The 24,538-nt window shown below is 44.6% G+C and overlaps 1 protein-coding gene across 3 annotated transcripts in view; it reads right to left on the bottom strand.

The window, feature by feature from the left end:
* The window catches only part of LOC123766697 (saccharopine dehydrogenase-like oxidoreductase), a 356,813-nt gene that overhangs the window by 66,257 nt on the left and 266,018 nt on the right, over positions 1 to 24,538 (bottom strand). For all 3 annotated transcript variants that reach the window (XM_069307404.1, XM_069307405.1, XM_069307406.1), the window contains one exon: positions 19,493 to 19,587. In XM_069307404.1, the coding sequence (XP_069163505.1) occupies positions 19,493 to 19,587 (95 nt within the window). The remainder of the gene's footprint in view (positions 1 to 19,492; positions 19,588 to 24,538) is intronic.

Raw genomic sequence — 24,538 nt, forward strand, 5'->3', positions numbered from 1 at the left:
ATATATGTACAGTGGTACCTCGGAATGCGAGTGTCCCTGTATGCGAGTTTTTCGGAATACGAGCAGGATTTTCTCGGAAAATATGTCTCGGAACGCGAGGGTTACCTCGGGACTCGAGTTTGTTGATATGCGTACAGGCCGACCTAGCGCGTGGTGGTTCAGCGATCGTCGCCCCTCCGCCCCTCAGTTTACCATTGTCTCGCGCTCAGTGACTACCCCACATCAATTCTTCTCACGGATTTTCAGTGTTTTGTTGGATTTGACTATACAATTTGTTATTATATATCTCACGATGGGTCCCAAGAAAGCCAGTGGTAAGGATAAAGGCCAGAAAGCCCATGTGAGGATGACAATAGAGGAGAAACAAGAGATCATTCAGAAGCATGAGAATGGTACACGTGTTGTTGAACTTTGTAGGCAGTACAATAAAGTCACATCAACAATATGCACTATACTTAAGAAGAAAAATGAGACTATGAGTGCTAAAGTGGCAAAAGGAGTAAGAACAATAATGAAACAAAGACCACAAATACTTGAAGAAGTGGAAAAGTTGTTATTAATTTGGATACACGACAAGGAGTTAAGGGGTGATAGTGTTTTGGAGGCCATTATTTGTGAAAAAGCCAGGGTATTGCACGAAGATCTTCTAAAGAATACCCCTGCAACGAGTGATGCAGATACGAAAGAGTTTAAGGCAAGCAGGGGCTGCTTTGAAAAATTTAGAAAGAGAAGTGGTATCCATAGTGTTAGAAGGCATGGGGAGGCAGCCAGCTCAGACAAACCAGCTGCTGGACGATTTATTGACGAATTTAAAGAGTTTGGAGAGGCTGAGGGATATCTACCGCAACAAGTGTTTAATTGTGACGAAGCAGGACTGTTTTGGAAAAGAATGCCTAAGAGGACATACATTACCAAGGAGGAAAAATCCTTGCCCGGACACAAGCCTATGAAAGATATGTTTACGCTTGTGCTGTGTTCAAATGCGAGTGGCGATTTGAAAATTAAACCCTTGCTAGTGTATCATTCAGAAAATCCAAGGGTTTTCAAACAATATAAAGTGCAGAAAACCCATTTGTGTGTGATGTGGAAGGCTAATAAAAAAGCATGGGTGACTAGGCTTATTTTTTCGGAGTGGGTGAATGAAGTGCTGTGCCCTGCCATAGAAAAATATCTGCAGGAGAAACATTTGCCACTCAAAGCCGTGCTTCTCCTCGACAATGTTCCTGCTCATCCTCCAGGCTTGGAACATGATTTGTTGCCCAGATACAATAAATTCCTCACAGTTAAATTCCTTCCTCCTAACACCGCTCCTCTAATTCAGCCTATGGACCAGAAAATCATAGCGAATTTTAAGAAACTTTATGAAAGGGCACTTTTCCGGAAATGTTTTGAAGTGACTGAAGCCACAAACCTCACCCTCAAAGAGTTCTGGAAACACCATTTTAACATTTGTAGTGCTTTAAAACTCGTTGACAAAGCCTGGCAAGAAGTGACTCAAAGAACCCTGATCTCTGGCTGGAGAAAATTGTGGCCTGAATGTGTGAGAGAACTAGACTTTGAGGGGTTTGAGCCTATAAATGATGCGCCTATTGTTGAGGAAATTGTTAGTCTAGGCCAGCAAATGGGCTTTGAATTGGATGGTGATGATGTGGAGGAGTTGGTGGAAGAACACAACGAAGAACTGACCACCGAAGAACTCCTAGCCCTTCAACAGGAACAGCAAGCCAACGCAGCGGATGATTCTACAGTGGAGGAGGATGAGGCAGCAGCGAATGTCCCTTCTGCAGTAATTAAGAAAGTGTGTCAGATGTGGGAAGAGATTCAAACAATTGTTGAAAAGACTCACCCAGAGAAAGCTGTAGTAGGCCGTTGTCTTAATCTTTTCAATGACAATGTGATGCCTTACTACAGAGACAGCTTGCGAAGAAGGGAAAAGCAAGCTTCCATGGACAGATTTGTGGTGAGAAAATCGAGCAGTGAGCCTCAACCAGGACCTAGTGGCACTCAGATAAAACATCCCAGGGAGAGCACACCAGAAAGGTCCTCACTGCCTGATGTGAGAATGGAAGGTGACTGCCCTTCCAAACAGTAACTCCTCTCCTCCTCCCCCCTCCTCACCATCTTCCATACGCCTACAGCATTCAACAGCAAGGTAAGTAATAACTTGAACATAGATTTGTAGGTTTATTTAGATGAATTAGGTATAAAAATTTAGTTTGATGTGGGTTTTTTGGGGTAGTCAGGAACGGATTAATTCATTTCCCATTATTTCTTATAGGGAAATTAGCTTCGGAATACGAGTTTCGGAATACGAGGCGTCTCCAGGAACCAATTAAACTCTTAAACTGAGGTATGCCTGTAGTTTAATACTGCAGTTAGATTGGCTGCATATATATAAATTTAATATAAACCCCCCTAATGTGTAAGGATCGATTTGTGAGATTATTTCAGAAATACAGTCCACTTAACATCATACAAATTGCTATAGAATTATATAAATTAACGTAAATATAAATTTCATATAAATTCATATAAATTACATAAATATAAATCTGACAGGTCGGTTCCCACACACACACACACACACACACACACCTGGACATCCTGTATCCTGAACAAGCTGCAGGAATGGTCGAACAAATGGTTGTTCGAGTTTAACCCAAGCAAATGTAATGTAATGAAGATAGGGGTAGGAAGCAGGAGACCAGATACAAGGTATCATTTGGGAGACGAAATACTTCAGGAGTCAGAGAGAGAGAAAGACCTGGGGGTTGATATCACACCAGACCTGTCCCCTAAAGCTCATATCAAGAGGATAACATCAGCGGCATATGCCAGGTTGGCCAACATAAGAAAGGCCTTTAGAAACTTGTGCAAGGAATCTTTCAGAACATTATATACCACATATGTCAGAACAATCCTGGAGTATGCGGCTCCAGCATGGAGTCCATATCTAGTCAAGCATAAGACTAAACTGGAAAAGGTTCAAAGGTTTGCCACCAGACTAGTACCCGAGCTGAGAGGTATGAGCTACGAGGAGAGACTACGGGAATTAAAACTCACTTCGTTGGAAGACAGAAGAGTTAGGGGGGAAATGATCACCACATTCAAGATTCTCAAGGTGTCGAGAATGGTGTAGATAAAGACAGGTTTTTTAACACAAGGGGCACACGCACTAGGGGACACAGGTGGAAACTGAGTGCCCAAATGAGCCACAGAGATATTAGAAAGAACTTGTTTAGTGTCAGAGTGGTTGACAAAAGGAATGCATTAGGAAGTGATGTGATGGAGGCTGACTCCATACACAGTTTCAAGTGTAGATATGATAGAGCCCAGTAGGCTTAGGAACCTGTATACCAGTTGATTGACGGTTGAGAGGTGGGACCAAAGAGCCAGAGCTCAACCCCCGCAAGCACAATTAGGTGAGTACACATGCACAAACTCAATCACTCACACATACACAAACTCATTACGTATTTGTGTCTAATTTAAATTAGAGATGTATTAAAAAGTCTTTTGTACACTTGCTAAAAATTTATACAATTTAATTGACTGAAATCAACGTATTTTATACTTTCAAAAGACGACTTTTATATAAATAGTTACAGTGTCACCATTCTGCTATCAAATAAAAACGTCAGAAAACTTCTGTGTTTACTGGGAAGCACCGGCCTCAAAAGAAAATGCCGAGGCAGCCAGAATGGCAGAAAAGAGAGGGAGCCAACTGGTCAGACCCCGAAGCCACAGCCGGTGGAACCGACTCGAATGCCTCTGTCCCCACCCCAAAAGGGGCATTTCCAGAGTCTGAAAACCAGCTAAACCCTGCCCCAACCCCAAAGCCCTCAGATGCTTTGGAGCCAGGAGCTGGGGGGGAAGGGAAAGCCAGGATGAACAACAGCAGGGGAAGGATGAGGGGGTGCAGACAGAACCAGGGCCTAAGCAACTAACATCCTCAAAACCGAGTCCCTATAACCAAAGTGGGGCAGCCTTAGGGCTTCTGGATCAGCAACCAACCTAGACCTACAGTGCAACACCTGAGCTGCCTGCACCCGAATAGCGTCATTAGTGGACTGGGTGAACCGAGTCACGAGCAAGCAACAAAACTCGCAGGATTCTGGGTCAAAGGTGTCCTGACACAACAGGCAGCATGACGGAGGCAAAACCGATAAGAGTCACCCTGAGACAAGGGGAGCGCAACCCTCGAACTCACACAAGGCAAGAGGGGACCCAGGGGTTGCAACCATCAGACCCGAGTGCCCCCAGCGGGGTTTCCCAGGGGCCCTTAGATCTGTACCTCTAAGGAAAGCCCAGACAGGGTACCTGCCAATCGGCATCCAAGACTACCAAACAAACTGCTAAAAGCTGAACCCCCGGGACATGTCCATTCACGGGGGTCAAGCAGGAGATACCACCACACAACAATATACCCAAAATATAGCCAGGGGAAATCAAACAAGAGCAGATCCTCCCCCACTAGGCACAAACAAAAACAAAAGAAAACACCCGCAAGAGGACAACGTACCCAGGCGGAACAGAGCCGGCCACTATAATAAGTGAAAACTAGCTGTGAAGCACCCCGTGCCCCTACCAGTGCAAACTACCTTTTACCCCAAGGTAAACAAGGGAGGAAAAACCCCCAGTACACTCGGCGGCCAATCACCGAGCAGCAAAAGACCCAAGGTGACTTGTGGAAGATAACCCCAATACCTAAGGGCGGTAAACCCTAAGCGCATGCAGTCCGAGCACCTGTGAATTTACTCCCAGTTCACGCACCACTGTGGAGACAGCACCAAATCCAAGGCACAGCACTGAGACAACAATCAGGAACTGGAGTCACACGACCGACACCGAGCCACATCAACCGAGAACTGGGGTGTGGATAGCTGGCATGAGGAGTCTGAGGCACCCCCTTTTCCCCTTTCAGGGAACGGGCAGTTGAGCAGACAAGCGGTGCGGCATGTGTTCTGTCCACTCGTTTAGCTTTTAGTAGCAGTGTTAACCAGAACTGGGGTTTGTTTTTTGTGGCGCTTACCTTTCTGGGTGCCTGGCCTGGTCGATGGCAAACATAAAAGATCCAAATCACACGTGCATTTCTATAGGCCACTGCTCCTAGTGCCTCTCTGAAGGGGGGCCCAGATTCTGGCTAGTGGTCCGCAGTAGGCCTGTGTACTCCATTCACACTGACTGATGCCAAAGTCAAATAATATCCATATTAGCCTGGATAGCTCCAGGGAATCGAAGGGGCTCCCACCAGAGAGGAGGGTTAACCATATACACACTAGGCACTGTGCTCTGCCTTCCCTTTATATCTGAACTCAAAACTTTTACTAACACCTTTCGTCCTCTTGACATAAAGCTCGCCTTTTGACAAACTAACACTCTTCGTAGCAATCTAGTTCACACTGCTCCTCCTGCTTCTAATACTGCTGGTGTCTACTCTATTTCCTGTTCGTCTTGTCCTCTCCAATTCATTGGTGAAACTGGCCATACACTTAATGACAGACTTAAGGAACACAAAAGAAGTGTAATGTCTGCAGACACAAACATTGCTCTCCTCTGCCATGTTAGGGATTCTAATCATCCTATTGATCGGTCATCCTCCAAAATAATCTTTCCTGCCTCTACTCTACACAGACGCCATCTTGTTGAATCAGCTCTGATACACAACATACCCAACGTGAACTTGAGTCCTGGCTTTGTTGCTGTTGACTCTTCCCTTTCACAGTATATACTCAAATGTTCTAAACTTTCTAACAAACGTGACCTAACATAAGCTTACCCTTCCATTTATCTTTCTTTCTTTCTTTTTCTTTCCCTTGTTTTCTCTTACGATCCCTTTCTTATTCCTATTACTATCTTCTTTATTACACCTTACCTTTCGTACCTTTTGCCTTGCTTTTTCTTCCTCTAAGATTTCCTTCTCCATACCTCTCTCTTGCCTGTTTCTTGCCTTCGTCTCCTTCTCTCATCACAACTGACTTGAGAATGGTCCGGGACAGACTGAAACGTCGTCGTCCCTTCATTTCTAGTGTGTGGTTTGGTCATCATAGTTTTAATTATTCTTTCCAATATTTTGATTATTACACTTGTCAATGATACAAGTCTATAATTGAAGGAGGGTCTTCCCTGCTGTCACTTTTGTAGATTGGAACTATGTTAGCCTTTTTCCACACATCTGCCAAGACTCTTGTGCATAGGGATGGATGCCTGAAAAATCAGTTGAAGTGGAATGATGAGCTCAGGTGAACATTCTCTCAAAACCCATGGAGGAACTACATCTGGGCCAACTGTTTTGTTCTTATCTCCTCGAGCATTTTTTTTAATTTCGTTTCTAGACCCCTCTATGTGCTCTATGTTGTTCTCTGGAATTCTTATTGTGTCTGGTTCTTGAATGATACATGGATGTTTCCAGGATGAGGTTTACACATCTACAGGTCCAAAAGTCCTCTGTTCTTGCTTCATATGCCTCCCAGTCTATGGATTTCAAGTTGAAGTTGCCAACTGATCCAACTCTCTAGTCGTGATCAATCTTCATCCGTTCTTGCTATAATCTCTCTCGTTATTGTTATAAGACCATCTCGTTTATTGTCCAGCTCCTCCTTCATCCATGTGTTGCATGGTGGTGGACTATATGCATTTATGATTAATAGTTTACCATCCTGATTGCAGATCTTATTATGTCAACTTCTCGTGGATTGACAATCACTATTTCGTTTACCTTTAGGCGTTCTTTCACCAGCAAAGCCACGCCAAAGCCTTTCCTAATTTTTCTGTCCTGTCTCCAAACTGAGTAGCCCCTTGGGAATATGACCTCATTTAAAATATCATCATCAAGTTTCATCTCTGTGAGAGCAACAATGTATGGTATCTGCAGCTGTATTACATCACTTAACTCCAGTATCTTTGATCTCACTTCATATATGTTGGTGTATACAATTTTCACGAACATGCTCTCTCTCTCTCTCCTTATTCTTCAACCCCCTTTCTCTAGTGATTTTGTTGGTTTGCCTTTTTGTACCATTTTACTGGCTTGCCTACCCCTATCACCTTGTAGAAAAAGAATTAATTTCTTCTTTGTTCCTGCTCTCATTTAGACGTTTTGCCTCCTTACCTTACCTACCTACCTTGAGGCTACCTTGAGGTGCTTCCGGGGCTTAGTGTCCCCGCGGCCCGGTCGTCGACCAGGCCTCCTGGTAGCTGGACTGATCAACCAGGCTGTTAGACGCGGCTGCTCGCAGCCTGACGTATGAGTCACAGCCTGGTTGATCAGGTATCCTTTGGAGGTGCTTATCCAGTTCTCTCTTGAACACTGTGAGGGGTTTGCCAGTTATGCCCCTTATGTGTAGTGGAAGCGTGTTGAACAGTCTCGGGCCTCTGATGTTGATAGAGTTCTCTCTCAGAGTACCTGTTGCACCTCTGCTTTTCAACGGGGGTATTCTGCACATCCTGCCATGCCTTCTGGTCTCATGTGGTGTTATTTCTGTGTGCAGGTTTGGGACCAGCCCCTTGTAACACGGGTTGGGGTCCTCTCTCTTTACTTCCTTCTTTCTTTGCCCTCTACCCGTATTCTTGCTTTTATTTCTAAACCCAGGGACTCCAAAACTTTTACCAAAGCCAACTCCACGCCACGTGGTCCTAAGACGATTGACCGACTTAGGATTCTACACCCAGTATGACGTGACCTAAGCTCTGAACAAAACCCTAGAGTCACCTCTGCTGCCACCACCAGACCAGTAATACAAGAGCAATGATCGAGGTCTGGATCGATCACGCTAATTAATCAACCTAGGGGCTTGATCCCCACTATAAACGATGACCTTGAGTGTGGAATAAATTACACGGTAATGATAATTCCGATTCGATGTTAGAATCGGCGCCCAATGCAACTCTGCCTCGTGTGGACCACGTGACCAGGACAAGTATACACATAAAACACATGGAAACAATAAAATGCAAATTAATAACAAATTTAATTTATTAAAAGAAAACTAAAACAAAATCTAAATATGTTCACTCCCTATTACTTTAACACTCCCTACTTGACCTGAGTGGCAAATGAGAAGACTATTTCTATAATTAACAATAGCAACTATACCTTGGGCGACCAGCTGGATGTCTTGGCTGGTCTAGGGGAGAGGTAAGATGTTTGACCTCTCCTAGCTGCTTCCGTGACCACACTGATTTTTTTCCTTGTCTGGACTACCCCAGACAGAGTATTGTATCCTTCCGCCTAGTCAGTCAAAGTCCTACCCAGTTACTAGCAAGGTTTAAGTTATAACAATTAACCTCTGTTGTACTTAATTGATCCAGACTGGTTGAATTATTTTACTGAATTAAATTACAAACATCTAACGGCAGAGCTGTTCCCGATCACAAAAATGGTTATTAAAACTTTGAGAAATAGTAGACCTGTCAACCCCTGATGACCTATGACCGCCGGTCACTCCGCTTTAAAAGTTAGATCTGATTCGTGACGTCACTGATGGTGACTTAAACTCAATAATTAGAATACTCTTGATATTGTATCCAGTACTATTATACAATACAATTTTAATGCAAAATGAATAAAGGCTAATTTCTCTAAATTACTGAATACTATAGGATGATTTATTATACGCAGCTATGAACAAAGCGTTGGTTATTTCCACCGCGAATTCCCCTGGGGGTCAGGTCACCATGCGGCTCAGCTTCCCATTCTCTTTTGTCGATAAACCACTCTGGATAATTCTTACAACAGCCTAGTTTGTTACAACCCCCCCGCACAAGCACTTAGTAAACCTTGTTAATTTGTTAAAATTCACGAGGTTTAGTATCCAAACCCACAATTCAACTCATGCCACAAACAAAAGCTAACCTAACTAATAAAATTTGACAAATAATAGTCCAACATCATAATGAACATGTTCATATTTCATAAATTTCTCAGCTGTCAACTGACAGCAATCCTCCAACATCAGGAAACATACATCCTATCCTTACTGACATAGCTAAATAACATGTCCCTACTCTACCATCAAAAACTAGCTATTAAACTCTCTTGGCTCTTCACTAGCCAAGTCCATGTGTCCCCTAGAGCCGGCCACACCGTGCTCAAACAAACATTAAAGTTATAAGTTCAGACTGAACTTTGTCATCCGGGAGCGTACTACGGAACTATCAAGTTCACATCCGTGTACTAACCACTCCCCATCAATGTCAGGAACACACCTAACGTTTATTACATGTATCTAAAAATATAAAAAAAAATTCCTATACTATATCACAGGTTTCAGCTGACTGTACAGCCAAGTGTTCTCACTCACTAGAAGTGTCAATGTTTATATTGGTCCGCCTCTCCTGTGTTCAAACATTCTGAAAAAAATAGCACAACATAATTTTCCATAACCGTTTGTTCTGGGCTGAGACAATTACACAGGGGCTTCGATTTTGATTACTGACCAATTTATAGTTAAATTTTCATATATTATACCAGAATTATTTTAAATCTGTTTTTCAACATTTATAAAGAATTGATTCTAACTCTGTTTTTCAACATTTAAACAAAAGTGTCCAGATGTTCTTTACACAGATGTTCAGAGCCAACTTTGTTGTTTGTATCAATTGTTCATATTGAGTAATCGAAAAAAAAAATCGATGCTGCTGGATGCTGAATGTAGTCGCTGACGATGACGGTGTCGATCTTGCTTCTTCATGTGTAGACATCAATACCTGGTCCTCTTGTACTCCCATCCGGTACTCCTGAATGACGACAGAGTGTAGTAGAGCTGAGTGCCAAGTGACAGCTGTAGAATACTGTTACTTCGGCCATTAATCTTGCTCTCGACAGTCCACACGCCTTCATATCAATCACAGTTCACACGGCAGTCTTGATGTTAAACTTGACGGCGCAGATGACCACAGCAGAGCAGGACTGGATGTACCAACGGTGTCTCATAGCAGGAGTGGTGTCAGAAGGTCGTAGACGCGGGTTGCTTGTTTGCAGAACAGGTGAATCTCGTCTTCCATCATTGCTCACGTCATCTCAGGCGTTTCTTGATGTCACCAGGTTACTAGGCCGTAAACACCAACTGTGTATACCCTCGTACCGCCGACTTTAGGCCAAAGGAGACAATTTTGCGACCTTCTATTGGCGAGTCCCGGTACTCTGTAGGGAAACCGTGCCTTCCACCTGTGACCGCCTTATTTCCGCTTTCTTGTTACTTCAGATGACGTAATCGTTAATCTTCCGGCGAAACTCTTGAGTACTGCTACGCGCTTTCCATTTCTTGACCTCTCCTCCAACACTGCTGGAATGGCTGCAGTCTTGATGACGCAGCAGGTGGGTAGTGGTGATCTCGAGACAGCTACCCCGGCGTTGTATGGCACCTCCGGTGACTGCTATAATGTGGACAGCTCGCTGGCCCTGACAACCTCGTTAGTGACGTGAGGCGTCGGCCGGGTGACTCTTGGACAGTCACTCATCCCCAAAGTAACTGATGTATGGGTTACTGGGTCTAGTGGGGGGAGGGCTTTGTGTAACGTGCCTCCCCCCTCGGTCTTTACAGACAAGGGTTCACGTGTGGCTGGAACAACTGGGTCGGTGTACCAATCAGACCTGGGAACAGACAGACACAACACAGCGGAAGCATAGATATACTCTGGGTTTGGTGGAGGTGGAACCCCAGAGCACGGTAAAAGTTGCTACCTGAGTCAAGTATAGACATAGTACATCTCATTGCCTTTACAGGAAAATCTAATGAACACTAAATTATACTAACTAGGGAAGTTACTTTACTGTATAGCGCGAGATCTCGTCACCATAGGGTGGCGAGACTGCACCTGACTACTGATGAGCGATGACAGAGGGTCATCCTCATCTTCTGACTCGTCGGTGAAGCCATGAGTCAGCACTGCTGAGTCAGGAACTAGACCCGCTGAAGGCAGTTCTAATTCCTCTCTAGCATGATAATGTTTCAATTTATTTACGTGAATTGTCCTTTCCACCTGGTCCTCGAACACTCCTTTTATAACAAGATTAACCGGCCCCGCCCTTTTAATTACTCTATATGGTCCTCGCCACCTCGGAGCTAGTTTCCTGCTCTGATTGGCGGGCGCAGCCTCATTCACTCTCAATACGAGGCTTCCTTCCGTCAACTCAAGAGGGCGCACTTTCTTGTCATAAAAATGAGCATACCGAGTCCGTGCCTTCTTGGACGCTTCAGCTGCAATATTCCATGCATTTCTCATTTTTTCAAGGACCTCTGAAGGATAGTCCTCCCCGTATGCAACATTATGTCTGTTAAGCAGACCTGAGGGGAAATTGCATGAATTACCAGTAAACAAATGAAGTGGTTGGGTGTTAATTGATTGGTGGATGGCAGTATTCAAGGCGAACTGAACATAGGGTAGGTGTTCATCCCAGGTGTTTGCATCATGTTCAGCAAGGATTGCAAGCATATCCTTGACTGAACGATTAGTCCGTTCCGTCATTCCGTTTGCTTGTGGGTGGTAGGCCGTTGTAAAAGCCGAAGTTGTCTCTAAAATCTTACAAACTTCTCTAAATATATTCCCATTGAATTCTTGACCCCGGTCAGAGACTAAAACTTTAGGAGGTCCGAATACAGTAACGAACCTACGCAAGAACGCATCTGCAACCGTACGAGAATCCTTCTGAGGTAATGCAACTAGTGTAGTGTATCTAGACAGATGGTCAACTAGCACCAACACATATCTGTTACCTGAATGACTGTGGTGTAAATCAATCAGATCGGCCCCCACACGATCTAACGGTTCACGAATTTCAGGGAATTCCTGAAGTGGGGCTTGTACCTTAAGGGTACCTTTCCTCCTCTGGCAACGAGGGCACGACTTCACGAAATTGATTACCTCAGAAAGTAATCCTGGAAAATAAAATAGAGACTTTGCTTTTAAGTGCGTTTTAAAGATCCCCGGATGCCCTGCAATTTTTGAAGCATGTGCAAGCTTTAACGCTGATGACCGCAACGCGTCCGGAATAACTAGCTGAAATACTGCCCTATCATTCTGGCTATTAACATAATACAGGACGCCCTGTTTCATCTCAAAATCATGAATAGGTAAATTCTTTTTCTTTTTCGGGTATTTTCCTCCCTCTAAATACTCAATAATCTCTTTCCATCTCGGCTCGTTCATCTGGTATTTTCTCATTTTATCCGATGGAATGGTTTCAATATTTTCATTAATCTGCATTGCCGCTATATTTCTACTTAGCGTATCTGGCACAACATGGGCTGGACCAGGCTTGTACAAAATCTGGAACGAGTGGGCCGAAAGTTCGTGAGACCAGCGTGACATTCGTGGGCATTTTGTTCGCTTCTTAAATATGTGTGTTAACGCTCGATGGTCTGTGTAGATTACAAAATGCCGCTGAAATAGGTAAGGCTCGAAATACCTAACTGATTCTACTACTGCCAGTGCCTCCCGATCCGTAGCTGAATAACGAACTTCAGGTCCTTTGACCTTCCTACTGAAATAGGCTACTGGATGGGGTAAATTATCTGCGTCTCGCTGAATTAAGCACCCGCCAATAGCAATACCGCTGGCGTCAGTGTGCACTTCCCACTCTTTATCAAAATCAGGAATAGCCAATACCGGTGTCGTGATTAGTTGGTCTTTCAGTTTGCGATAGGCCTCGTCATGTTCTGATTTCCACACAAACTTCGCATTTTTCTTTGTCAGATCAGTCAGGGGTGCTGAAATGCCAGCGAAACCTTCAATGTGACGACGAAAATATCCGGCCGCCCCCAAAAACCTACGCACGTCCTTTGCTGTCCTTGGAATAGGCATGTCAGCAATGGCGCGGCAAGAATCTGGGTCAGGTCGGATACCGTCTGGGCACACCTGGAACCCCAGAAATTTGAATTTCTGAGCCGCCAAGGTGCACTTCTGAACATTCAGCCTGAAACCTGCCTGATCTAACAATTTCAAAGTCTCAGTCAAGTCCTGTAGGTGTTCCTCAAACGTCCTGGAATATATCACAACATCATCCAGGTACGCTAAAGAATGCCTACCCAGTACCGGACTAAGGATAAAGTTGATGGCCCTCTGAAACGACGAAGGCGCTGTCTTCAAACCAAACGGCATCCTACGGAATTGATAAGTGTGCCTACCATCCGAGAATGCTGTTTTTTCCCTATCCTGTTCTGCCACCGGGATCGCCCAATACGCCGATTTTGCGTCAAGAGTTGAGAAATACTTAGCAGCACCAAATTGATCTATTATCTCCTGTATTCGGGGCAACGGATACACATCACCCTTAGTTAGTTCGTTCACCTTCCGGTAGTCAACACAGAAACGATAACTACCGTCCGGTTTCCGAACTAGCACAACAGGAGAGAGCCATGGTGACGTACTAGGCTCTATTACGCCCTGTCTCAACATTTTCTGGCACTCCTCCCTGATAATGTTCTTTGCCTGTTCCGGCAACCTCCACTGTCTTGTGTACACAGGCAAATGGTCACCAGTTGGAATGGTGTGCTCGATCTTATCAAGGAGACCAATCTGGTCATCCTCTGTCGCAAACAATTTCGGGAATTTTCGTAAAACTCCTCTCAGTGCCTTCCTATCTGCCTGTGCAACATGTTGCAAATCAAGTGCTGAAATTAATTTTTCCACTTCCTCAACATTCTGTGCAACATTTCTCGTCTCGTATTGTCCTGTGGATGGTGTTTTAGTATTCAACATATTCAGTGCACTACATTGTGCAGTGACGGCTGGCGTCTCAGCTGACTCATGGTGAAAGATTTCTGTGTCCTCCACCATGGTTCCCTGAGATACCCTATCACCTGCCCTGAAGCGAAAAGTCTTATGTGAAAGATTGACAACTGGAATGAGTGCACCTTTATCGAGCACTACAACTAAGTGATGAGGAATTAATAAACTATCACATCTCCCAGCCACCTGAAGGGTGGTACCTGGTTGTATGTGACGTCCCACGGCTACTTTAATAAATTTAACAGAATGTGGTGGGCAACTCTGTTTAGTCAATGCATGCAATGCGCATGACCTCTTAACTGTGTCTGGAAGAGACTTAAAAATCAATTTTGGATAGTGCGCATTATATTTCAGCTTCCTCTTAATTGAAGCTACAACTGGGGGATGGTCGATCATCTCCACTGGGTAGGAAGTCTGTCCCAACTGCAACCTGCAGTTCCTAGCCCCTTTTTGAGCAGACAAGGAATAATTAAATCGCGACAGAAAATCAGTTCCCATTAAGATGTGACCAGGAAAATCAAGGTTCTCTACGATCGTACATGTGTGAGGCTGCAATTCCCCATCAATCTCAAAATTAACTGTACCTTGACCTACGATCTCAATCTTTTCCCCATTGACTGCTGTTAATGTCTTTGCGCAACGTTGAAGACGTGTATACTTAAAATTGCTGAAGGCTGACTTTTTAATTACTGTTGCCTGGCTTCCTGTATCAACAAAAGCTGTCAATCTCACACCTTCCACTTTCACCTCAAACGTAGGCCTACCATCACTAGGAGCCTGCTTTCATGCTTTCGTAGGAGTGACTTCGCAATCCCTCTGTATATGCCCGCGCTTCCAGCAGGAGTAACACCTCCGCGGATCTCTGTTGTTACCCCGCGCAGGGTGGCTCGAACTTGCAGCTGAGGGCTGCTTCCCGCCTGATGAACCCGCGCCACAGTTCCTCGGCTTGGCTCCCTCGCCTTTACTTAACGCCTCTACGTATGGCGACAACTGAGTGCCCGGCGTCTCCGTGCGCATCTGCCTGTCTAAGGCTGTGGCGGCCTGGGGTTGGGGTTGAGGTATGGTGTGGGTGGCCTGGGGTTGGAGTGTGGATTGAGGTTGGGGTTGAGGTATGGTGTGGGTGACCTCAGGCTGGGGTGTGGATGGAGGTTGGGGTTGAGGTATGGTGTGGGTGGCCTCGGGTTGGGGTGTGGGTTGAGGTTGGGGTTGAGGTATGGTGTGGGTGACCTCAGGCTGGGGTGTGGATTGGGGTTGGGGTGGGTATGGGGTGGCCTGGGGTTGGAATGGGTATGGGTATGGGGTGGCCTGGGGTTGGTATGGGTATGGGGTGGCCTGGGGTTGGTATGGGTATGGGGTGGCCTGGGGTTGGTATGGGTATGGGGTGGCCTGGGGTTGGTATGGGTATGGGGTGGCCTGGGGTTGGAATGGGTATGGAGTGGCCTGGGGTTGGGGGAAGGGTTGGTATGGGAACTGAGGATGGGGTTGGTATGGGAATTGAGGATGGGGTTGGTGTTGTTGTAGTGACGGATGAGGTGTACCTAGGTGGTCCCCAGTGGTGTCGGAAGAGGTGCTGTCCTCTACACTTCCACTTCCACTCCCACTGGTCCCCACTGACTGGTCATTATCTGGGTTAAACATTTTCTGTGATTCCTGGTGTGCCACGTCTCTTCTAAACTACCCTTTAGTACACCCTCGACCCGGACTCACTACAACCGTGATCTTACACAAATAATAAAAAAAAAAAATCGCAACTCTATTCTAAGAGAAAACTACTAAATTCCCAAAATAGGAAATACAACGATTTATCGAGAGAATCGCTGAAGTGAATCCAATGAATGAGTGTCTGCCCCGCACTCGTGTCTGACCGTGAAATATCCCGCAGTTCTATTGCTGAAACCTAAGTCCTTTACGTTAAAAAAAATTAAAGAATCTAATTTATATAAAACAATTTAAATGATAACGCCACTAACGCGCAGCACTCGTGATGGATTAATAAAGAATATTTACTGTACTTGAATACTAAACGCACTTGAAGTGAGCAGCGTGGCCACTGATGACTGATGGAGCGGGACCAGCTGCGCTGAAAAAAAAACTAAGTCCCGCGCTTTTTCGCTTAAACGCTGAAAAATCAAAATCTTTGTTCTGAAGGAAAATAACTAGTTTTACGTTAGTAAATCGCTCTAGCGATTAATATAGACACCCAGGACCTATAAATGCTTACTAAAAATTGAATTTTTATCAAAAACTGCGTTTTTACTCCATTGCTGGACTCTGCCAATTTTCCTGACTCTGAGGGAAAAAATATTCTATCACCCCAAATATCACAAAACTCCTTTAATTCACAAAAATTCGGGTTTCTCGTTCCCAGATATAAATACGTTATTATTTAATACTGACGTTGTATACAGAACAATACTGACACTTCGGGCGGTTTCAACACTCATTAATTCGAATTTTCGTCAAAATCAGAGATTTTCACCTCAAATGGACTCTGACAAAATTACAACACGATTTTCTCGAAAAATAACTAAATTCGGCAAAAATGTAATTATCACTGTTTAATGCTTACGGACAGAATTACGTCCCTTGCGCGCACTAGAGAGCAATACTGACCCCAGAATATCCACGAAACATGAAAATTAGAATTTTCGCCAAAAAAGTCAGATTCTAGCCCAAGCTGGACTTAGAAAATTTTCCACCTACGTTTCTACTGAAAACAGAATTCTAAGTCTACAAACACAATTCTACCGTCTTACTGGTAAAAACTAGAAAATATCACGCGCATCGACTGGGGAATCCTAATGACGCCCAGATCATACACGTGACCCACGAATACAAATTACTTACAGTTAACGAGTTTCCGACATTGACTTAGCCGAAAACTTATCCCAAAATACTTAGAAATATTCCGCGGACAAATAACATTTACACGCAACTTACTATCCCTTAAACTCCTTCACTTATCTATCGTGACCGACATATAGCCCTAAGTCCAGAGGATTAACTACACTCTAGCAACAACGCCTCTGACTTAGACTAATACAACAGGGAATAGCAAAAAAATGTACGCACTTAGCCTAATATGCAAGAAAACGCTAAACACTTTGATAAAAAAAAATTTTTAACCGGGGATTGAATTTAGGGAAAAAAAAAATTAATCTAGAACAACGCAAATAAACGGAAATTACTTTATAAATTTAAGTATACTTAATTAAAAAAATGCACTCGACTTAATCTTATAATCGTTCCTACCGGCTCGCCGTACCACACCTAGCCTAGAGGCCACACCATCTAGGTTCCAACAGAGTGACACGCAGCTTTCAGCAACAATTATGACTAGGGACGACTCAACCTCCACTAAGTGTGCGATCACTTAGTTGTTGAATCGCTGCTAGGTAGTTTACTAGTCCGTCCCTCGGAGGCCGCAACGCCCTTCACGGATTACGTTTTTCCTTAGCGTTTTGGGTCGTCTAATAACGCCCTCGGACTATCTACTGGCGTCCCACAGATATATCCGCCCCCGACAGCCCTCAAGGAACTGCTGTTGAGAGTATGGTGGCTCCCAACACCTCTGAATTAATTGCAATGGGTCGAGTATGGTACCCAGTCCAATCAACTCGGAGCGGTCTCCTTTTCAATAAATCTAATTTTAATAGCCTAATCTTACTAACTAACCTTAATCATATCAGCCCGCATGACCCAAGATTCGCCAATCCCCACTCAAACGCACTTGTGGGGCGCACTGCTAATCCTGGCCCGCGGCTGTCTCCTTAGCATCCGCGCACGTGTTCGAACGGCTAGACGCGTGAGCCTTTCAACAATTTCAAACAAAATTGTTGAAACCACCGCTGTGCACCATTGTAACACGGGTTGGGGTCCTCTCTCTTTACTTCCTTCTTTCTTTGCCCTCTACCCGTATTCTTGCTTTTATTTCTAAACCCAGGGACTCCAAAACTTTTACCAAAGCCAACTCCACGCCACATGGTCCTAAGACGATTGACCGACTTAGGATTCTACACCCAGTATGACGTGACCTAAGCTCTGAACAAAACCCTAGAGTCACCTCTGCTGCCACCACCAGACCAGTAATACAAGAGCAATGATCGAGGTCTGGATCGATCACGCTAATTAATCAACCTAGGGGCTTGATCCCCACTATAAACGATGACCTTGAGTGTGGAATAAATTACACGGTAATGATAATTCCGATTCGATGTTAGAATCGGCGCCCAATGCAACTCTGCCTCGTGTGGACCACGTGACCAGGACAAGTATACACATAAAACACATGGAAACAATAAAATGCAAATTAATAACAAATTTAATTTATTAAAAGAAAACTAAAACAAAATCTAAATATGTTCACTCCCTATTACTTTAACACTCCCTACTTGACCTGAGTGGCAAATGAGAAGACTATTTCTATAATTAACAATAGCAACTATACCTTGGGCGACCAGCTGGATGTCTTGGCTGGTCTAGGGGAGAGGTAAGATGTTTGACCTCTCCTAGCTGCTTCCGTGACCACACTGATTTTTTTCCTTGTCTGGACTACCCCAGACAGAGTATTGTATCCTTCCGCCTAGTCAGTCAAAGTCCTACCCAGTTACTAGCAAGGTTTAAGTTATAACAATTAACCTCTGTTGTACTTAATTGATCCAGACTGGTTGAATTATTTTACTGAATTAAATTACAAACATCTAACGGCAGAGCTGTTCCCGATCACAAAAATGGTTATTAAAACTTTGAGAAATAGTAGACCTGTCAACCCCTGATGACCTATGACCGCCGGTCACTCCGCTTTAAAAGTTAGATCTGATTCGTGACGTCACTGATGGTGACTTAAACTCAATAATTAGAATACTCTTGATATTGTATCCAGTACTATTATACAATACAATTTTAATGCAAAATGAATAAAGGCTAATTTCTCTAAATTACTGAATACTATAGGATGATTTATTATACGCAGCTATGAACAAAGCGTTGGTTATTTCCACCGCGAATTCCCCTGGGGGTCAGGTCACCATGCGGCTCAGCTTCCCATTCTCTTTTGTCGATAAACCACTCTGGATAATTCTTACAACAGCCTAGTTTGTTACACCCTCAATTATTTTCCACGTGTAAATTATTATATATCTCTCCCGCCTGCGCTCAAGGGAGTACAGATTTAGGCTCTTTAGTCGGTCCCAGTAATTTAGATGTTTTACTGAGTGGATTCTAGCAGTAAAGGATCTCTGCACGCTCTCTAGGTCAGCAATTTCTCCAGCTTTGAAAGGGGCTGTCATTGTGCAGCAGTACTCCACTCTAGATAGCACAAGCGTTTTGAAAAGTATCATCATCGGTATAGCATCTCTAGTGTGAAGCCTCAATGAGATTCAGTTTCAGCTTCTCTGTTCTCTTTGAAAAATCTTGTCATAATGACCAGAAATTCCCTTCTTCATCACTTCCTAACATTTCTTAGTACTTCTTTCATCTGTTTAGCATAATTCAGGGCGATTCTCAAGGGTCAATCTTTCCCTTTTTCGTACCTGCAAATTCTTGTGTAGTCACAGACATTCTCTTCGGTAGTAAGACCTTCCACTAGCCCAACCCTTCCTAGTCTGATAACTTCAGGGAGCCGATGGGGCGGTTCCCAGAAAGAGAGTTCATAAATGGTCAATTTCACGAAGAATTCTAAAGCTTATCAATTCTCCTGAAAGAAATACAGTATCTAAGCAACAATTATTTTTTTATGTCAAGATACCAAATATTGACTTACCTCCCTGTGCAAAGGTCCTTTTCTTGCAAGATGGTCATAGCACTGGCAACCATCATTAAAGAGGTGGCTCCATAGCCAGGGTCAGGGCCAGCTACCTGCAAGTAAGTACGCACATCAATTAACACTTTCGCGCTCTCGGCGCTCAAAAAAAATCAATACCCCAGATGCTTTCGGCACTTCGCGCGCCTACGCGGTAAGACCGAAAAAGTGTACACTCTTTTGACTGTCCTGACAATAATTGAAAGCGCATGTATTTAAATTTGGTATCACTGTGTTCGCAATGAAATTGTCTATAAGAGCATACCTATAAAATGCCGCCCAAGCATAAGGAGTATCAACACCAAATAAAAAACTATGCAGATCACTCGCCGAGAGCGCCAAACAGCAACAAAATGTTTCCACTCTCTTAATGGTTGCGAAGCCTACAGTTGTCCTACATCGCTAATTTTGGTATCATTGGAATCGCAATAAAATTCTCTACACGGACATATGCATATGAATGTTTAATATAGGTAATTGCCCACCCGCAAGAGTGTGTGAAGTGGAGAGTAGTTAGCCGCGAGCGCACTGGCGAAAACACAGGGGGGGAAATCATGCTTGGAAAGTTTATACATTTATACGTTTCCTGACCCTACTTTTCTATGTACGTATTTCTTTTTTATACCAATGTGTTCGCAATAAAATTTTCTATAAGATGAAATGTATAACATTTGTACAAAGCATATGTAAGAGAAGCGCCAAATATAGAACCACGTCGCTCAGTATGCGTTCGCGGCAGAAACGAACGCATTGTTTTCGTTCGTTTGATGTTTGTCATGTTTATACTTGTTGAAACATTTTATAATTTGTATGACAGTGATCGCAGTAAAATTCCCTACACAGACATATACATAACACATACAAATATTTCCCACGTGTTGGATATATCAACGGCTAAAGGGAACCCACTGCCACACGGCCGCCACACCCAGAGCCACACCCGCCACACCCCCAAACATACTTTGTGTTTTTTTTTTTACTCATAGAAGTTTGTGATATAATATTCATTCTGGTACCAAAAAATTCGCAAATAAATTCTCTACAAAACGTATATAATATAACTTCTTATAGATGATAAAAAATTCCAAATAGGTGTACTTACCCTGTCTATGTTGATTGAAGATCAACAGTTGAGCATTTTTTCTTCACTCCACCATCTTCAGGCTTCTGATCCTGAAGTTGCTCATCTGATGTTTCTTAGGTGGAGTGAAGCTGTTGCCAGTGGTTATTTTTTCTCCACCCAAAATATCTTTCTTTGGTGGTACCTTGTGTAGCAAGGCGCAGCGCACAGTGCCACATCACACGTTTTACATCCATATATCACGTCCCTCCTTTTGCCAGACTTGAAACAAACACGGCATCTTCTTTTTTTAGCCAAGTGCACGAGTTCATGCGTCAACTTGTAGTTGAGACGTTGTTCTGAATCTATAATTCTTGTATTTCTTGGATGCACTGGAGGAATATTGTCTTCTACAGGAACCACCAAACTTGTAGTAGAATCTTCTATGAAATCAGAAACATCAAGTGGTTCTATGTCCTCAATGTCCATTTCAGAATTTGTGGTTGATGAGTGGGCTTGAGGTGTTGAGGTGAACAGAGGACGCCTCGCACCAGATGGGCCCGGGTGTTGAAACTGCCGCGTCAGCAGGAGGAGCTGCGCTGGCATCTATGTCGGGAACATGTGGTATACCACGTGACCGGGTAGGCCGAGATGCCATGTGTTCGGTGAGGGAGAACGGGAATTTCATAGAGAAAAATCTGAGAGTATCCCCATCCATTTCGGTTAAAAAATGGAATTTATAGAAATATTTTTTCGATGGGTGAGAAAAGTAGGCTGTTATGCGGAATCGTAAGAAAAAACGGCGACGAGTTATCTCTAATCTAAAGCGCGAAAGTGTTAAACAGTTCGGTTCCCACAGTTGAGGACAAGAAGCTTGTTAGGCTTATTGTTGTCCCTCTAAGCCAACTACTAATCTTTCCAGGATACAACCCACACCAGTTGTATAACTCTTATAACCTAATTACTACTCAGTGAATAGAAGCACTAGGTGAAAGAAATATTGCCCAAATGCTTCTCTCATACTGGAAGAATTGAACCCGATACCTTTCATTTGTGACCCAACTGGAGAAATGGATTAACCATTAAACCGCACAATGCATACATATACGATGGGAGTAACTGTCACGAAATTGCACACATCACACATGTACGATTGAGGGTCTAGCAAGTGATTTTAAATGCCCCGCAAGGGATAGGGGCAGCTATAGTCCAGCTACGGCCGATAGTAAACACACGTCATCTTGAAAAATCAAATTGTGGGGTAACATATCCGGGTGTGAGAGCCTCAGTACTGAGTGAGCAACCAAGGCTGGCGCATGCAGCATGATCTCACAGCACTGCTGTTCAACTTATCACCACAGCATCACCTAAAAATGTAAAAAATATACATGTACATGCTATTATTTAGCGATGATAGTATTACAGAATATGCCCTGTGATAAAAATGACCAGGATTCTCATAATAGAAGGAGTGTGGTGATAATTAGCACTGTGGTGGGAGGAGTAATCTTGGTGGGGAGGGAGGTAGTATCGTCTGTGGACTCTGTGTGACCACCTTTTACTGTCTGGACTCACTATACCAGCTTAGTGGTTCGTTATGGTTTATGGTATCGTTATGGTTCGTTACTTTATATTTTATTATATATATATACAGATCACCACTTGGTTTCCGAACTTTAGTTATCCGAAACTTCCAGTTTCCCGATTGGGGTTGGGGAGTCATGCTACCCGAACAAAGTTCGGGTAGGAAGGGGTCCACCAAGCGTCACGCCGGCTTGTGGTGGTGGGTGGGAGATGGTCCAGTTTGCCCACTGTGACTTCACAGATTCACGGCCTATTATTCCTATTATTTTGAATTGCCATAAGGCTGGAATGTTCATTCTGTGCTTTTGTTTTACATATCTGCACAATCAAGAAACATCTGTGCACCATGTTGGCTCCAAATGCACGCATTGCGTCAGTGATGGCTGACTGGTGGGTGGATGGACGATGGAACTTAGGTGGGAGGCAGTATGAATGAGGGGGGGGGGGAGAATCAGTGAGAGAGGGGGGGAGAGAGATGCTAGGAGGGAGGGGGAGGTAGGGAGAGATGTTAGGAGGTAGGGAGAGATGCTAAGAGGGAGGGGGAGGTAGGGAGAGATGCTAGGAGGTAGGCAGGAAGGGATGGAAGTAGTGAGAATTAGGGAGGGAAAGGCAGGCTGGCAGGCACAGGCAGGCAGGCTAGCTTGCAGGCAGGCAGGCTAGCTTGCAGGCAGGGAGTGAGTGGTAGTCACGCGGTTGAACCGCGTGACCTTGAGAGATGGGATGTAGGGGGGCGGGTGGTTTGTTGGTGGTGGGGGTGAGACCGGCTCATTCCCGAAGATAAGCCTAACACACACTACCCGTTAGCATGATGGCAGGGGGGGAGGCAGGCTGGCTGGAAAGGAAGCAGGCTGGCAGGCAGGCAGGCTGGCAGGCAGGCTGGCTGGCTGGCTGGCTGGCAGGCTGGGAAGGAGGCAGGCTGGCAGGCTGGGAAGGAGGCAGGCTGGCAGGCTGGGAAGGAGGCAGGCTGGCAGGCTGGGAAGGAGGCAGGCTGGCAGGCTGGGAAGGAGGCAGGCTGGGAAGGAGGCAGGCAGGCAGGCTGGGAAGGAGGCAGGCTGGGAAGGAAGCAGGCTGGCAGGCAGGCTGGCTGGCAGGCTGGGAAGGAGGCAGGCTGGGAAGGAGGCAGGCTGGGAAGAAGGCAGGCTGGGAAGGAGGCAGGCTGGGAAGGAGGCAGGCTGGGAAGGAAGCAGGCTGGCAGGCTGGGAAGGAGGCAGGCAGGCAGGCTGGCAGGCTGGGAAGGAGGCAGGCTGGCAGGCTGGGAAGGAGGCAGGCTGGCAGGCTGGGAAGGAGGCAGGCTGGCAGGCTGGGAAGGAGGCAGGCTGGCAGGCTGGGAAGGAGGCAGGCTGGCAGGCTGGGAAGGAGGCAGGCTGGCAGGCTGGGAAGGAGGCAGGCTGGGAAGGAGGCAGGCTGGAAAGGAGGCAGGCTGGGAAGGAGGCAGGCTGGCAGGCTGGGAAGGAGGCAGGCTGGGAAGGAAGCAGGCTGGCAGGGTGGGAAGGAGGCAGGCAGGCTGGCAGGGTGGGAAGGAGGCAGGCAGGCAGGAAGCGATATATGGGTGTTGAAGTGAACTGTGAACCACGTGACCTTTGAGAGAGTGTGTGTGTGTGTGTGTATGGGTTTGGGGTGGGGGGTGGGGGTGGTGTGTCGGTGGTGGGGGGAGAGGGGGAGGTGTGTCGGTGGTGGGGGGAGAGGGGGAGGTGTGTTGGTGGTGGGGGGGAGAGGGGGAGGTGTGTTGGTGGTGGGGGAGGGACCGGCTGACTCCGTAAGCCTAACCACACTCCACAGACCTGTGACCCAGATTTGTTTCTTAAATGTACAGTACTGTACATCATCGTATATTTTAGGCAGGATGTGCCTGCAGGCTGGCAGGAAACATCCAGAGGATGTTTGCCAGACGTCTTAATAATCAGTTAGGAACAATTAAGGACTTTTATAAAGCGGATCAGGACTTCACTTATTGATGAGTACAAACAAAACACGGTCGCATTTACGCCATGAACCTGACGATTTTTTTCCCTAGAGTTTTTTTCATAAATTTTTCGGAAAAATATCTTTTTACATTTCTAGTTTATTTTTCCCCTCTATTTCTCGTATACGAACTTACATGTTAACCGACGGGTCTCGTCCCCAAGGGGTTCGGAAACCAAGTGGTGCTCTGTATATATATATATATATATATATATATATATATATATATATATATATATATATATATATATATATATATATATATATATATATATATATATATATATATTATATTTAATAATATATATATATATATATATATATTTAATAATATATATATATATATATATATTATTAAATATGACCGAAAAAGTAAGATTAATAATGCTAACACGAATTTT

Source organism: Procambarus clarkii, chromosome 60, assembly GCF_040958095.1.
Source record: "Procambarus clarkii isolate CNS0578487 chromosome 60, FALCON_Pclarkii_2.0, whole genome shotgun sequence".
NCBI classification, from domain to species: domain Eukaryota; kingdom Metazoa; phylum Arthropoda; class Malacostraca; order Decapoda; family Cambaridae; genus Procambarus; species Procambarus clarkii.